The sequence below is a fragment of the Podarcis cretensis genome (genome assembly GCF_951804945.1).
Source record: "Podarcis cretensis genome assembly, chromosome: 2".
Classification (NCBI taxonomy): Eukaryota; Metazoa; Chordata; class Lepidosauria; order Squamata; family Lacertidae; genus Podarcis; species Podarcis cretensis.
This window is the reverse complement of record NC_137171.1, coordinates 15,654,353-15,669,131: the sequence shown is the minus strand read 5'-3', so window position 1 is coordinate 15,669,131 and position 14,779 is coordinate 15,654,353. Positions and strand designations below refer to the sequence as shown.

The window sequence follows — 14,779 nt, the reverse complement described above, 5'->3', positions numbered from 1 at the left end:
CCATAGCTGATAGATTTCCAGCTTTCATTTAAAAAAAAAGGTCTAGGGTGCAGGAGCAGAGAATACATTTCTGTCATTTGTAAATCTCGAAATAAGAGGCAAAATGTACACGTAACACTTTCTTTTTGTTGTTGTTGAGAAACTAGCCTGCTCCTCCTTTAAGGGCCAGATTCAACCAAGTTGCTGCCCTAGCAGAAACCCACTCAAGCAGTCCCACTAGCGCAGTGGGCCTTTCTCCCTTCTCCCCCTGTGCACCCCTCAAATTTGCTCAGGAGGGTTGGTAGACACCCTCCAAAACATTGCATGATGGGAGGAGAGGGGAGATCAGTTCACCTGGAAAGCAGCCTTCGCTGAATTCCACCTTCTGTGTATAACTCTGACAATGGATCATTCCTGTGAGGACTGTTCCCACTCTACTAATCACCAGGGGTGTAGTTTGGGGGGGGGGAGCTGCCAGGGTGGTCACCCTGGGCACATTTTTCTGGAGGGCATGCTGCTCACACCATCCTCCTTGTTTTCACAGCTGGGATTTGATCAGATCCCAACCTCGCAAAGCGGCACAGGGAGGGTGGTGTGAGAACGACGCAACAGTCATGCGCCCTTCGATCCCAGCCCCTTGAGGGTGAGGCTGGAAGGATGCAATGGTGTCCTTCTCATGCCCCCGAGGCGCTCTGTGAGACTGGGATCTGTTCAGATCCAAGGGCTGGTGTGCGGCAGGCTCCAATTCCTCCCTGTGCCTGGCACATGTGCCCTGGGTGCCATGAAAACATGCTCTGCTGCTGCCCATCAAGGAATGAGAAGAGTGTTTGAACAGTGTTCCGTTCTTAAAGAACCAGGAAGCAGCCTCGTATCTCTTCAGACAATTAGTACATCTAGCTCAGAGATGCCCACACTGATTAGCAATGTCTCCCCAGGGGTTTCTCTGATCCCTGGTGATGCCAGGTGTTATGTACTGAGCTGAATCCTAGAACAGTAGGATCCAGAATGCCGCAGTCTGATTGGTCCGCAGGAGCCACCCTATCCAGCTCCAGGTGGAAGTGAATCTGCAACCTGATTGGCCTGCAGGAGCAGCCCAGAATTAGCCTATCTCGCGGGGCCCATTGCATAAATAATGTATATATAGCTAGATGTTTTGGGAAAAGTTTCATTCATTGCTACTATGAGCTGAATAAAGAGCATGAAATTTACACTCGACTCCGAATATATTTCACTGGCAACGAAGGTGGGATTCTGCTGAGCTGACTGCCATGCACAGCACCACTGCCTGCCGCACCGCTACATCTAGGCTTCAGCTCCGGGACACAAGGAACTCAGAATGGCAACCGACAGCAGCTTCTCACCGTTCAACCCAGCATATTCCACCAGGGATCGCGTCTGTATGCATAGCAGATGTTCTACCTTTTTGGAATGTTCTTCCATTGTCACAGCCCATGCTGTACTGTTCTCCCCAAACTGTATCAGTGTACAAAGAAAATGCACGAAGCTTTTGGACCCAACACTATGCTGAGGCATTCAGTAGAAACAGGTGGAAACTTGAAGAAGTACAACCAGTTCCAGGGGAAGGTGTTGTTCTAGGAGCATCCCTCTTTTTGTTCTTTTTAAATTTGATCTGCCTTTCTAACACCTCTGGTGTTTGGGTCATCTAAGTGACTTGTGAGAGGGGACTCTTTCTGAACATAGCAAGCAGCCTGAAGTGAAACCTAGTCCTGGATAACAATTCTGACAGTGATCTGATAGTCCCTTCAATCACAATGCTTGTTCTCCTCCCTTAAGAGTTATTTCAGGTAGTTGCTAAGGCACAGCTTCTTGTAACTTTTTTCTTCCTCCTGCTTCTGCTAGTGTCCTGCTTGCTCAAGATAACCTTCCAGTTTAACCAAGGATATTTGAGAACTGGAACTGAATTGTCCTCTTGGGGGACACAATGTTTTGTTTGGGCAGGCTTGGGAAATTCTGTCCCGCTTTTGATCGTTATCAAATTTGGCTTCATTAGGAAGCATTCCTTGTCTTGTGTCTGAGTCATTGAATTTAAGAGCAGACAGTCGGCTAGTTGCTGGGCATTTAAGGAGGCAGCAAAAACTGTAGCATGCAGGCTGGTAAATCTTTCAGGCAACAGAAAGGGGATATCAATAGCAGCTATCAATAGCAGCAGTCAATCAAAACTCTGGACAAATGGTTTACTACACTTCTATACTGATCAATAACTGATTTTTTGGGACAGTATACAATAATCAAGGCTTAAAACCATAAAGAAGAGCAGTACATAAAATCTAAAATGGAACAAAAACAGCACAATACAAGACAAGAATAAAGCCAGCAATGGAGGATAACGGTAGTTTACAAGAAACGCCAAAACAATTTCTGAAAAGTATAGGAGAATAAAAAGGGCAGGCAGAGGGTTTTCTTGGAATGGCTCCCATCAGATGCCAAGGAGACAAGGAACTGTACAACCTTTAGAAGACACCTAAAGGTAGACCTGTTTAGGGAAGTTTTTAATGTTTTATTATGTTTTCATATGTGATGGAAGCCACTCAGAGTGGCTGGGACAACCCAATCAGATGGGTGGGGTACAGATAAAAAAATAATCACTGGGTGCCAAAAAGACCACAGTTTAGATGCCAGACAAGCCTCTTTATGGAAGGCATTCCACAATTATATTCTGTGAATCACCTTGAGATCTTATGATGAAGGGTGGTATTGAAACCCAAATAGTAGTAGTAGTAGTAGTAGTAGTAGTAGTAGTAATAATAAATAAAGGTAAAGTACCTTTCCAGGTCATGTGGCCAGCAGGACTAAACCACTTCTGGCACAACAGAACACCGTGATGGAAACCAGAGCGCACGGAAACGCCATTTACCTCCCCGCCACAGTAGTACCTATTTATCTACTTGCATTAGTGTGCTTTCGAACTGCTAGGTTGACAGGAGCTGGGACAGAGCAATGGGAGCTCAACCCGTTGCAGGGATTTGAACCGCCAACCTTCCGATCAGCAAGCCCAAGAGGCTCAGTGGTTTAGATCACAGCGATGAAGGGTGGCATCTAAACCTAAATAGTAATAGTAATAATATTTAAAAAATAAAATAATACGTTAGACAACACTACTGAAAAGTCTCCCCCTTTAGTCGCTGGATGTCTTTTGGTGACAGGTTGGTGGGGCACCTGGAGGAGAGCCTTGGAAGATAACCTCAAGAGTTCAGACAGGTATATGTGGGGCAAGAGACTTGCTCCTCCAGGTAACCTGGCCTCAAGCCATTAAGGGCTTTAAAGGTTAAAACCAGCACTTTGAATTCCCTGAGCTGAGGCATCAGAGCAACCGGGAAGCCCTGGTAGCCGAGAAGAGCAGTCAGTTGCATGCCGGGCCTCCCTGTGCAGCAGGACACCTGGTGCTGGAGGCTGGTTTGCGAACAAAAGCTTCAAGAACACCTTGCTATATATTGTGCAGCTTTTTCCCTCCCCTCCCCACCCCCCACCTTGCTGACCTATTTGGCCTTCTGCAAATTTGAGCCCAGCTTGAAACCGAGCAAAGGGCCTAATATATTTTTGCGGCTTAGTTGGGGATTCTTGTCAATTTGCAGAGGGGTGTTTGAAATGTGACCAGAAGAGTAATAGGGTGAGAGACTTAAATCCCAATATAGCCGCTAATCCTGCTTAATACGCTAAAGCTCTGCAGACCTGCTCCACTTTGTGGTTAGTCTCGAACCGTGCTTGGTAGGATACGGAAGGAACACGCCGCGGAGATGCAGCGTTGGCAGGTATCGCATCCGAGTTCCTTGTTTGGAAAAGCGAGGAGGGGGGCTAGCCTGCTGTCTGCCGCTAAATAAGTAAAAGGCTTGGTTTGGCTTGGCTGGGCTGGGGCATTTCGTACACGGTGCTTCTCAGTTTAAATGCATAGCGTACAGCAAACGCATGTTCGGACAAGAATCCCTGAAAGCGTGTGGCTGAATCTGATAAAATATATAAAAAATAAAAATCCCAATTTCCTGCCGGTGTGGTGAGGAAGTCACTTGCTGGAGTGCTGCAGGCAAAGGCTTGTTAAGGTGGCCAAGCTGAGACATAATCCTCCTGTTTCTTAAAGTGGCTGCTAATTGGTCCCCTGGAACAGATGGAGAAATTCTGCCGCATTTGTCAATAGCCATTTCATAGAATGGCATCCTTCCTGAAGCCCTTCCTTGATTCTGCTTGCCGGTAGCCGTAGGTGGATTTCTGTTCCCACGTTTGCTTTGAGCAGAATTTCCCGAGACAAAAGGGCTAGGTCCTAACTCTTCCATTAGTCAGGCTCCCTTTCTTCCATATAAGGCCATCCTGTTTTATCATTTCCTGCTTCAGCTCCTTTTTCTTTCCCTCTTCCTCCTCCCTCTCTCCCTTCCTCACCCTGGATGCAAGCTTTCTCCATGTGGCACAAGTTGCAACTGTTCACAGCTGTCTGAAACAGCAGAGAGGGCTCAAGGTCGGTGCTTTCGACTTCCTTTCTTTGGGGAGAGGAGGGAGCAGAAAAGCAGCCAAGCACTTCTTGGCTTTTTGTTTTGTTTTGTTCTTTTGAGAAATAATAATCCTGGGACCTTTAAGTAACCGGCATTAACTTCTTGCTTGCTTCTTCTTGTTTCTTCTCCTCAGAACACGGAAAACCTCCCCCCTCATTTCAAAAGGGGGACCCTCAGCGTCCTGAAGAAAAAGTGGGAGAACCCGCCGCTGGGGACAGAGGCTCGGAAGGAACCTCTCCGAAGCAGCTGTGCTGAGGTTAGGCAGAAGTCTGTCAGCCCCGGTGGTGGAATTGAAGGCAGCGCCGCTTCCCTAGCCGAAACTGACAAAGGCCCGGGGATTGGTCCCGGCTTGCGGCTCCGTTCCTCTTCCGGAGTGATTGGCCGGTTCAGATATCCCAGTGTTGACAGCGAGGAGGCGAAAGCCCATTCGCCCGAGAGTGGGAAAATGGAAAATTGCCTTAGAGAATCCAGACAAGAAGTAGGAAAGCCTGAGGCCAATGAAAACCCAGATTCTTCAGGGAAAATAGAGAAATGTAGCGTTCCTCTGAGCAGGCTAAAGATGATGTTTGAGAGGGGGGATGCGAGCCACACAAAGGTAAGGAACTGAATTGCTCCAGCTCCCCTTGGCTGTTTTGCCTTTTTTTTCCCTGGGGGGAAACAAGGGGGTGGCTCTCAAAAGACTTGCCCGCTGTGCAAGTGGTGATCTTATTATTCCTGTAGTAAAACGCATCTCATGGCTAGCTGGCAAAGCGCTAATATGACTTGGTGCCCAAGGGAGATGAATGCACACTGCAGAATGCAATTTTCCCACATGCCACACACACACACACACACACACACACACACACACACACACACTGCTGGAACAGGAAATTGAATGAACAAGCATGCTGGCTCCAGCCAAGCCCCAAAGATAACTGTGACGGGCACGTCTTACAATTTTTTTAAAAAGAAGTTTGTGTGTGATTGCAATTGCAAGCCGTTGCTTTCTGCAGCTGTGACAGACACAGACTGAAGAGAGCCGGTTTCATGTGGGAGATAAGCTTCTGCTGTCCTTTCCAATGTGTGCATGTCAGCAAATGTTTCTTGTCTGCTAAAAAAAGGGGGGGGGAATTATCACAGGAAAAATGCGTGAACATAGGCTGAGAGTGCCTGCTTTTGCTAGTTTTGACTTGCAAATTTCACAGGCCTTGCATTTTCCTACAACTGCTCATGAAATCTGATCCTGCATGTGGACTGCAGACTGTGTCCCCCCCCGGGAAAATTGCGTAACTAGAAAATGAGTTGCATATGCCAATGGCTTCAAACACAGTCTGGTTGACTTTTTCCAGTTTTCTCATAGTTTCCTTCACTTTCGTCCCTTTGCATATGTGCTGAGTTTTTGCTAGAATATAAACAGGTATGGCTGAGACCTTTAAATAGCTGGAGGCTTAGGAAAGCCCAAATAGCTTTCAGTCGAGGTAAATTTAATAAAATTAGTATTTAAAATTGTTTCGGGAAGGAATGGTTTGCTTTATCTCAGTTGTAACTGATTTTAATTTGCTGACTGAGCTGTTCAATGAGTTCTGAAAATGATGTTCACTGGAGAAACCGCAGGGTGTGACTCTGTAGATCTCTTCCAAGAAACTGACACCAGCTCTCTGGAGAATAATAACTGCGTTGCCCTGAGCATAACAAAAGGAACTGTTTCTAAGAGATTGGACCACTTAGTCTAAGTGTTGTTATTGTCGATATCAGGAAATAATAAAAGTAGATTAAGGCCTGTTCACATTAAACCATGGTTTGTTTTAAATTATGGTTTAATGTGAATGCTTTTTCCTCAGTTCCTGCTTCTCCACAAATGATAGAAGCCAGTTTTTTGGCTTTGCATGCTGTCTGAACCCTAGCTTGTGGTTTGTTTCCTGCAAATAAAGCACAAGCAGTAGCCAGGGTTTGTTCTTGGCTGACCATGGTTTGCTCTTGTGGTTCCTTTGGAGGAAGCAAACCATGAACCTGGGTTTGGGCAACATGACAAGCGAAACTTGTTTAGTCAGCAATGGAGCAGTAGGAGGAACACAACAAGGTTGTCTGAGCAGTGTGTACTTCCAACTACAGTGGTACGTTGGGTTACATATGCTTCAGGTTACATACGCTTCAGGTTACAGACTCCGCTAACCCAGAAATAGTACCTCAGGTTAAGAACTTTGCTTCAGGATGAGAACAGAAATCGTGCTCTGGTGGCATGGCTGCAGCAGGAGGCCCCATTAGCTAAAGTGGTGCTTCAGGTTAAGAACAGTTTCAGGTTAAGAACGGACCTCCAGAACAAATTAAGTACTTAACCTGAAGTACCACTCTATAGTTTATCGTGAACTATGGTTTAGCTTAATACGTGAACCAGACCTGCTTGTACCATTCTGGTGCACGTACGAACCATCACATTGTACAAAATATTTTAATGTTGTGTTTCCTAGAATTCTAAACAGAAACTGACTGAATGAGAGGTCATTTTACTGCTCCTAGTGAGCGATCAAGTTTTCCCCATAACATGGCAGCTTAGCTGTCTAGGAATATTCTTGAAGCAAGCCAGATAATTTGGGCTGCCACAGCAATTCCAGAGAGACAGAGTGCATACGTTGCGAGCTATATCCTCCAGTTTGAGTGCACATTTATTACCATCTCAGTTTGTCGAATGGAAAGAAAGGGAAGGGTTTTTTTTTTCAGCTAACCAACACGGTTATAAATTATTTGCATTTGAGTTGTTGTGCTCGGATAGTCACACAACACTAGGTGATCCTACTAGGGTGGGAAATGTCTCTGGAGCAGCTGTAACCACTAGATTGTGAGGTACACAGACTTTTTTTGGTAAACTGATAGCATAATAATCTGCACTTTGTTCATGTATACTTACACCCATGCCGTTCAGGAGTTGCAGCCCAAGTACAGTGGTACCTCAGGTTACATACGCTTCAGGTTACATATGCTTCAGGTTACAGACTCCTCTAACGCAGAAATAGTGCTTCAGGTTAAGAACTTTGCTTCAGGATGAGAACAGAAATTGTGCTGCGGCGATGCGGCAGCAGCAGGAGGCCCCATTAGCTAAAGCGGTGCTTCAGGTTAAGAACAGTTTCAGGTTAAGAACAGACCTCCGGAACGAATTAAGTACTTAACCCGAGGTACCACTATATTTGAAACCTCTTTCTTCTCTCCCTCTTCGTCCTTAAGATCTTCCAAGGATGGCTACCAAAAATGCAGAAAGGCCTGATATTTAAGAAGGCAATGGGGCCTTCTGCTCTGAGCAAGGATTTCTTAGGAAAGGTTTTCAAGCGCCAAGACTTGTGTGCATGTGATGTTCGCATCCGCGTGCCATAAAAGAGCATCACTGTGGGAAGAAGGTAATGGAAGGGCGTTCAAGTCCAGGCAATGAGTGCCTCATTCCTTGGGCTTTGGGAGTTGGCCGAAATCCATTTTAGCTTGCTTGAGTCATGGAGTGGACATATCCTCTGGGATGATGAAGCAAGAGGTGCAGTAGGGGCTGCCAGCTATGATTTATCTTTTCAGGGACTGACTGACTGCAGGGACTTCAGCCAGTGAGCTGAGGTTGGATAGCTGTCAAAGAGTATAGAATGAGGTGCAGGAGATCCTGAACAGTGATTAGAAAACCGCTGAAGGACTCTGTGTAACTTGGAGCACTTGAGAGTGGAAAGTTAGGGAAAATGGCTTGTTAAACTTTTTTAAAAAAATTTTAAAAATCCTGGTTTGTAGGAGCCTGCCCATTTTCAGATGAAATCAGTTTTTCTCTAAAACAAAGCCCCACATTACAACATTTCCGGTTGGTTAAATTAACCACAGGCAGGAATGCAATCTTAATTGTTTGAATATTAAGAAACACATTTAGAGAGGATGAAATTAGATCAGACAGAACCTTAAAACGCAATTGTGTGTAATCTGAGTTAGAAGCATCGCTGTTGGGTGAGCGGGTAGTCACTAGTTTTGTTGAGTTGGAATATAATTGTTGAGTAACAAATGTAACTTCTAAATGGGGAAAAGAGAATAAAATACTATTACCAAACTTTTTTTGTTTGAATCCACCTGGGTTCATGGGCGTAGCCAAGGGGGGCAGAAGGGAGACTGCCCCCACATCAAGTAAATAAATAAAAATACCTAACTGACCAATTGCGTCGCAGATAGCTCGGTTCTGCCCCCCCCCCATAAATAGCGCCCCAACGTAAATCCTGGCTATGTCCATTCCTGGGTTCCAGTCACTTGCAGAAAGCCCTGGTTTTCTGCAAAAGAAATGCTACTAACTTGCCAATTCATGAGGATTCTCTGAGCATGTACCATGTGTGAGATAGGCAAAGAGGTGATACCTCATTAGAAGTAGACTTTATTTTTGTCAAGATGCTGGGAACTCCGGAAGAGGACATACTGTAATTCCAACTCTTGATGTGCCCAAGTAGTTTTCCTGGAGCTGGTGCAAGTGCATTGCAAGAGACTTTTTTCACTTGATGATGGGAAACTTGAGTCGCCAATCTAACGTTATGCCTGGAAGGACGCAAGTCTCTGAAGACTGCGGCCAATGATTCTGTCCTTCAGGCTTCTTAATTAGAAATCGGCCCCTAAAACAATTGAGACCCCATTACTGTCTGAAAGCGCCACACCCTTTGATTAATTATACCTGCCTTCCATCAGGATTTGTAAAATGAAACACTCACCAGCACCTTTAAAAAAACCTGATCTGGTTCTTCCTTATGATGCAGAGTACCAAAGAAAACACTTTTAAATACTTCAAGGGATTCGTCTGAGAAATGGTCTTGAATCACGCATAGGCAAACTCTGGCTCTCCAGGTGTTTGGGACTACAATTCCCATCATCCCTATCTAACAGGACCAGTGGTCAGGGATGATGGGAATTGTAGTCCCAAATATCTGGAGGGCCGGAGTTTGCCTATGCCTGCTCTTGATCTCTCTCTATAATATAGTCTAGATATCTCTCTGATGTTAAAACTGCTTGTGCCTTGAAGTTGATTGATCTTGGCTTTTGCACTTCATCTCAAAAGAGGGCTGTTGAATCACAGAATTGTAGAGATGGAAGGAACCATGAGGGTCATCTACTCTAACCCCTGGCAATGCAGAAATCTTTTGCCCAACACAGGGCTCGAACCCACAACCCTGAGATTTAAGAGCAGGGGTCAGCAAACTTTTTCAGCAGGGGGCCGGTCCAGTGTCCCTCAGACCTTGTGGGGGGCCGGACCATATTTTGAAAAAAAATACGAACAAATTCCTGTGCCCCACAAATACAGACATACCTCATGTTACGTTTGCTTCATATTACGTTCTTTCAGGTTACGTCCCGCGGTGACCCGGAGGTACCGGAAAGGGTAACTTCTGGGTTTCACCACTCGCGCATGCACATAAGCACCAAATCAGCTGCGCACCTGCGCCGATACAGGGCTTCAGGTTGCACTCTTTTCATGTTGCGAACGAGCCTCCGGAATGGATCCCGTTCGCAACCAGAGGTACCACTGTAACCCAGAGATGCATTTTAAACAAAAGCACACATTCTACTCATGTAAAAACACCAGGCAGGCCCCACAAACAACCCAGAGATGCATTTTAAATAAACGGACACATTCTACTCATGTAAAAACACGCTGATTCCCGGACTGTCCGCGGGCTGGATTTAGAAGGCGATTGGGCCGGATCTGGCCCCCGGGCCTTAGGTTGCCTACTCATGTTTAAGTCTCATGCTCTGCCAACATGTTCTTCCAAGGCACTACTTGAGTCCTGCTTATGGGCTACCCAAAACTATCTGACTGGCCGCTGTGAGAGCAGGGTGTTGGACTTAGATGGGCCTTTGGTCTGATCCAGCTCTTACAGTCTTAATAACTTTCAGTGTAATAAACTCTTAAGTATATTGAACCTGGAGGTCTCATAAAGGGGGGAGGCGCAACTGTGACAACTCAGACTCTACACAGGGATGGATGATAGGCTGGTTCAGGGACGGATGCCCCCTTTCTGGCCATGCTTCTGTAAGTTTAGTAGCTGAGTGAAGGATAGAAACCCACCTACGTAACTTTTCCTGACAGAGGTGGCTTTTCTGCATCAATGGGATGCAGCTTGCAACTTTTAAAATTCTGCACACGCATATGTGCATTTTTGCATATACAGTGGTACTTCGGGTTACAGACGCCTCAGTTTACAGACGTTTCAGGTTACAGACTCCGCTAACCCAGAAATATTACCTCGGGTTAAGAATTTTGCTTCAGGATGAGAACAGAAATCGTGCTCTGGCGGCGCGGTGGCAGCAGGAGGCCCCGTTAGCTAAAGTGGTGCTTCAGGTTAAGAACCGTTTCAGGTTAGGAACAGACCTCCGGAACGAATTAAGTACTTAACCCAAGGTACCACTGTAGGTTTGTGCACAATTCTGCATTTAATTTGTTGGGCTTTAAAAAACACACAACCCTGGGTGTTTCAGACATAAATGGGCACTCGTTTCAAGAGGTCGTCTGATTCCAGCAAAGTTTGATAGGGTCAGAACTGCCAAATTATATGCATAAATCCACTTAAAACTGGTTCCTCCTGTATACCTAGTTAAGCACCCACCCCACTTGTTCTTGCGTTCCCCATGACAGGTTTCTGAAGTTTGCCTTCTTCTAACAAAAGAAATCAGAATCTCCTGTCTGCTAGTTTCTGCTTGCACAATGGGACATCTCCCCTCCCCTCCCCTACAGGCCGCAGTAGGCTCTCAAAATCTGCTCCAGACCGTTGGAAGAGTCCCAGGAGCAGATTTTGGGGATGTGCAGTGAAAGGAAGCCCTTTTGTGTGAGGGGAACTGTACCTGTGCGGTGTTGCATACAGTCGATGAAACCTGGTTAGGTATCTAGTTTGGCCCTCGAACATTCAGTTGGATCTAACTTTCTAGTCAGAACCCCATGTCCTGCTGTCTTCCCTTGTCTCCTTTTTGAAGAGAGCGGATGGCACTGTGGTCTAAACCACGGAGCCTCTTGGGCTTGCTGATTGGAAGGTCGGCGGTTTGAATCCCCGCGACGGAGTGAGCTCCCGTTTCTCTGTCCCAGCTCCTGCTAACCTAGCAGTTCGAAAGCACAGTGCAAGCAGATAAATAGGTACTGCTGCGGCGGGAAGGTAAACAGCATTTCTGTGCGCCCTGATTTCCATCATGGTGTTCCATTGCGCCAGAAGTGGTTTAGTCATGCTGGCCACATGACCCAGAAAGCTGTCTGTGGACAAACGCTGGCTCCCTCAGCCTGAAAAGTGAGATGAGCACCATACTGTAATTGCCTTCGACTAGACTTAACCATCCAGGGGTCTTTTACCTTATTATAGCTTTGGTGACTAAGTATTCAATCCCAACCTGGTTTATCTGGGAGCAAGCCCCACTTACTCCAACAAGACTTACTTCTGAGTAGACAGAGGTTAGAATTGCTTTGCAAATGGACATTTTGCTGCCCTAACAATTCGGTTTGTCGACACGCACTGGACTGAATGAAGTGTTTTTTCCCCTTACTGTTCTAAACTTCCTGTTAAGAAGTTTCCATTCCATGGAAAGTAGAAATTGCTAGCTTGTCGTGAACTTTATTATATGTGGCCGTTACAAGCAGGTGTGTATTATTTCCCTTGCCAGCTTTCGCAGGCTGCTCATGCCCCAAAGCAATTACGTTTTGAATTTTTTTGTATTTTAATTACGACACCTCCATTGAAATCATGACTCCAGCTTCTTCCTGATGCTGGGACTTCCTGGAACTTGAACGCTGACCTAAAGTTCTGTTGACACAAACTATTCATGTTAAGTGTTTGGGAAAATCCTCACCAAAATGAATTCCTGTCTGCTTATGGCAAGCTGGGGGTTGGGGAGAGAAGACGCGGGTTAAGTTGCTCCAAATAAACTTGAGCAACCTCTCGCTTTCATTTGAAAGCCTCTACTTTTAACAAGCGTTTTAGCTGATCTGCTTTCTAGCCAGCTGCAAATTGTTTAATGTTTATGTATGCTGCTAAATTGTAAAATGCATTTTCTCAAGCTTTGAGCTACCCACCCACTGGTAAAAGGAAATACCATCTTTAATCCCCCCCGGCCCAATATTCCTATTAAAGTAATAATCCAAAACCCAAAATTGCTTCCAAAATTTTTGTGCCTTTGACTTGCAGCCCCCACTGATTCAGCTTGAAGCTTTTGCTGCTTTTGAAAGCAGCCCAAGTTAGGGCTGGGTGATATCTGGTTTTGAATATTGCGAGACACCACCCAGCTAAATATCGCAATATACCGATATATCACAATGTCTGAAATAGGGATGGAGCTACACAGAGACATTGGCTGGCTTCACAGTTTCCCCCACATTGTGATTTTTGCATAGGTCAAAAACTATGAAGCCAATATCATGAAAATGGACTTGAAACCGGTTTTGGACAATATATTGCATAGCCCTAACACACATCATGGTTTGAAATATAATGCCAGGTAAAAAACTATGAAACCAAATCACTATATGGACTTCAAACTGGGTTTTGATGATATATCGATATATTGCTCAGCCCTAGCCCTAGCCCAAGGTACCTAAGCAATTACTTCTTCTGGATATGCAGTTTGACAGAGTCCTCTGGCACTTCTTAAAGACTTCCTGTCACATGATATTCCGTAAATAGGAGCCTCTTTCATTAGATGTGGAAAAAACAGCGGTGGGGAGCGTATGTCCATATACAGTGGTACCTTGGTTCTCAAACTTATTCCGTTCCAGGAGTCCAACTCCTGAAACCGTTCAAAAACCAAGGTGCGGCTTCCGATTGGCTGCAGGAGCTTCCTGCACTCAAGCGGAAGCCATGGAAGTCGTGTCAGACGTTCAACTTCCAAAAATGTTCACAAACTGGAACACTTCCTTCCAAGTTTGCGGTGTTCGGGAGCCGTTTTGTTCGACAACTAAGCCATTCAAGAACTAAGGTACCACTGTATACCCATTGTGTGCATGCATTGTGATACAGTTGAGGAAAAGAGTATGTTCACGGACATAGATATCAACAAGGCAACAGTTCTATTTCCCCTCTTTTGAATGCCTGATTTATGCCCCTTTATAATAATAATAATAATAATAAATTTATAATAATTTATTATTTATACCCCGCCCATCTGGCTGGGTCTCCCCAGGCACTCTGGGCAGCTCCCAACAGAATATTAAAAACACGATAGAACATCAAACGTTAAAAACTTCCCTAAACCGGGCTGCCTTCAGATGTCTTCTAAAAGTCAGATAGTTGTTTACTTCCTTGACATCTGACAAGAGGGCGTTCCACAGGGCGGGCACCACTACCGAGAAGGCCCTCCACCTGGTTCCCTGTAACCTCACTTCTTGCAGTCAGGGAACCATCAGAAGGTCCTCGGAGCTGGACGTCAGCGTTCGGGCCAAACGATGGGGGTGGAGACCCTTCTTTGCACTGTGAGTTGCAGCCCATTGTAGGTTCTGGTGCTAAAAAGAAGCACCCCGCCTTGATGCAAAATAGAAGAATGTAAATAACTTTTGAGTGGACTTTTTAAGAAGACCTGTGTTCTATGTGGGGATGTGGGTGGCGCTGTGGGTTAAACCACTGAGCCTAGGACTTGCCGATCAGAAGGTTGGCGGTTTGAATCCCTGCAACGGGGTGAGCTCCCGTTGCTCGGTCCCTGCTCCTGCCAACCTAGCAGTTCGAAAGCACGTCAAAGTGCAAGTAGATAAATAGGTACCGCTCCGGCGGGAAGGTAAACGGCATTTCCGTGCGCTGCTCTGGTTTGCCAGAAGCGGTTTAGTCATGATGGCCACATGACCCGGAAGCTGTATGCCGGCTCCCTTGGTCAATAAAGCGAGATGAGCGCCGCAACCCCAGAGTTGGTCATGACTGGACCTAATGGTCAGGGGTCCCTTTACTATGTTCTATGTGAATAAGCAGCCTGCTGAAGATTGCTTTACTAATTCTTCATCAACAAAAAATCTTGAGACCTTTGTTCTGAACTGGTGGTGATGGACCAGGAATGAGAGGTTGGGAGTTGCGGTGGGTAGGTCAAGGAATATGTTGACCTAATGCACGGCATGGGTGAAAAAGCCAAATTCCATGCCAGGGATCATTAAGAAAGGATTGAAAATAAAATTGCTGATAATCATAACAATGACATGGTAGAAGTTGGTGAAATTATGCCTGGCACTGGAGAAGGTTGGTAGAGAAAAGTTTTTCTCCCTCCTAACCAGGGCCGGATTTAGTTTTGATGAGGCCCTAAGCTACTGAAGATAATGGGGCCCTTTATATGTCTAACTGTCCTTTGTCAACAACAAATTGTCACTGTTT

At 45.6% G+C, this 14,779-nt stretch overlaps 1 protein-coding gene across 7 annotated transcripts in view; it reads left to right on the top strand.

Annotated features, from left to right (window-relative positions):
- Nucleotides 1-14,779, top strand: part of LIMA1 (LIM domain and actin binding 1) — a 70,484-nt gene that overhangs the window by 28,383 nt on the left and 27,322 nt on the right. For 4 of the 7 annotated variants that reach the window (XM_079966353.1, XM_079966352.1, XM_079966351.1 and 1 more), the window contains exon 4: nt 4,612-5,073. In XM_079966353.1, the coding sequence (XP_079822479.1) occupies nt 4,612-5,073 (462 nt within the window). Of the gene's footprint in view, nt 1-4,307; nt 4,445-4,611; nt 5,074-14,779 lie in introns of those variants that run through there. The other 3 variants (XM_079966355.1, XM_079966354.1, XM_079966356.1) reach the window with 2 other exon arrangements.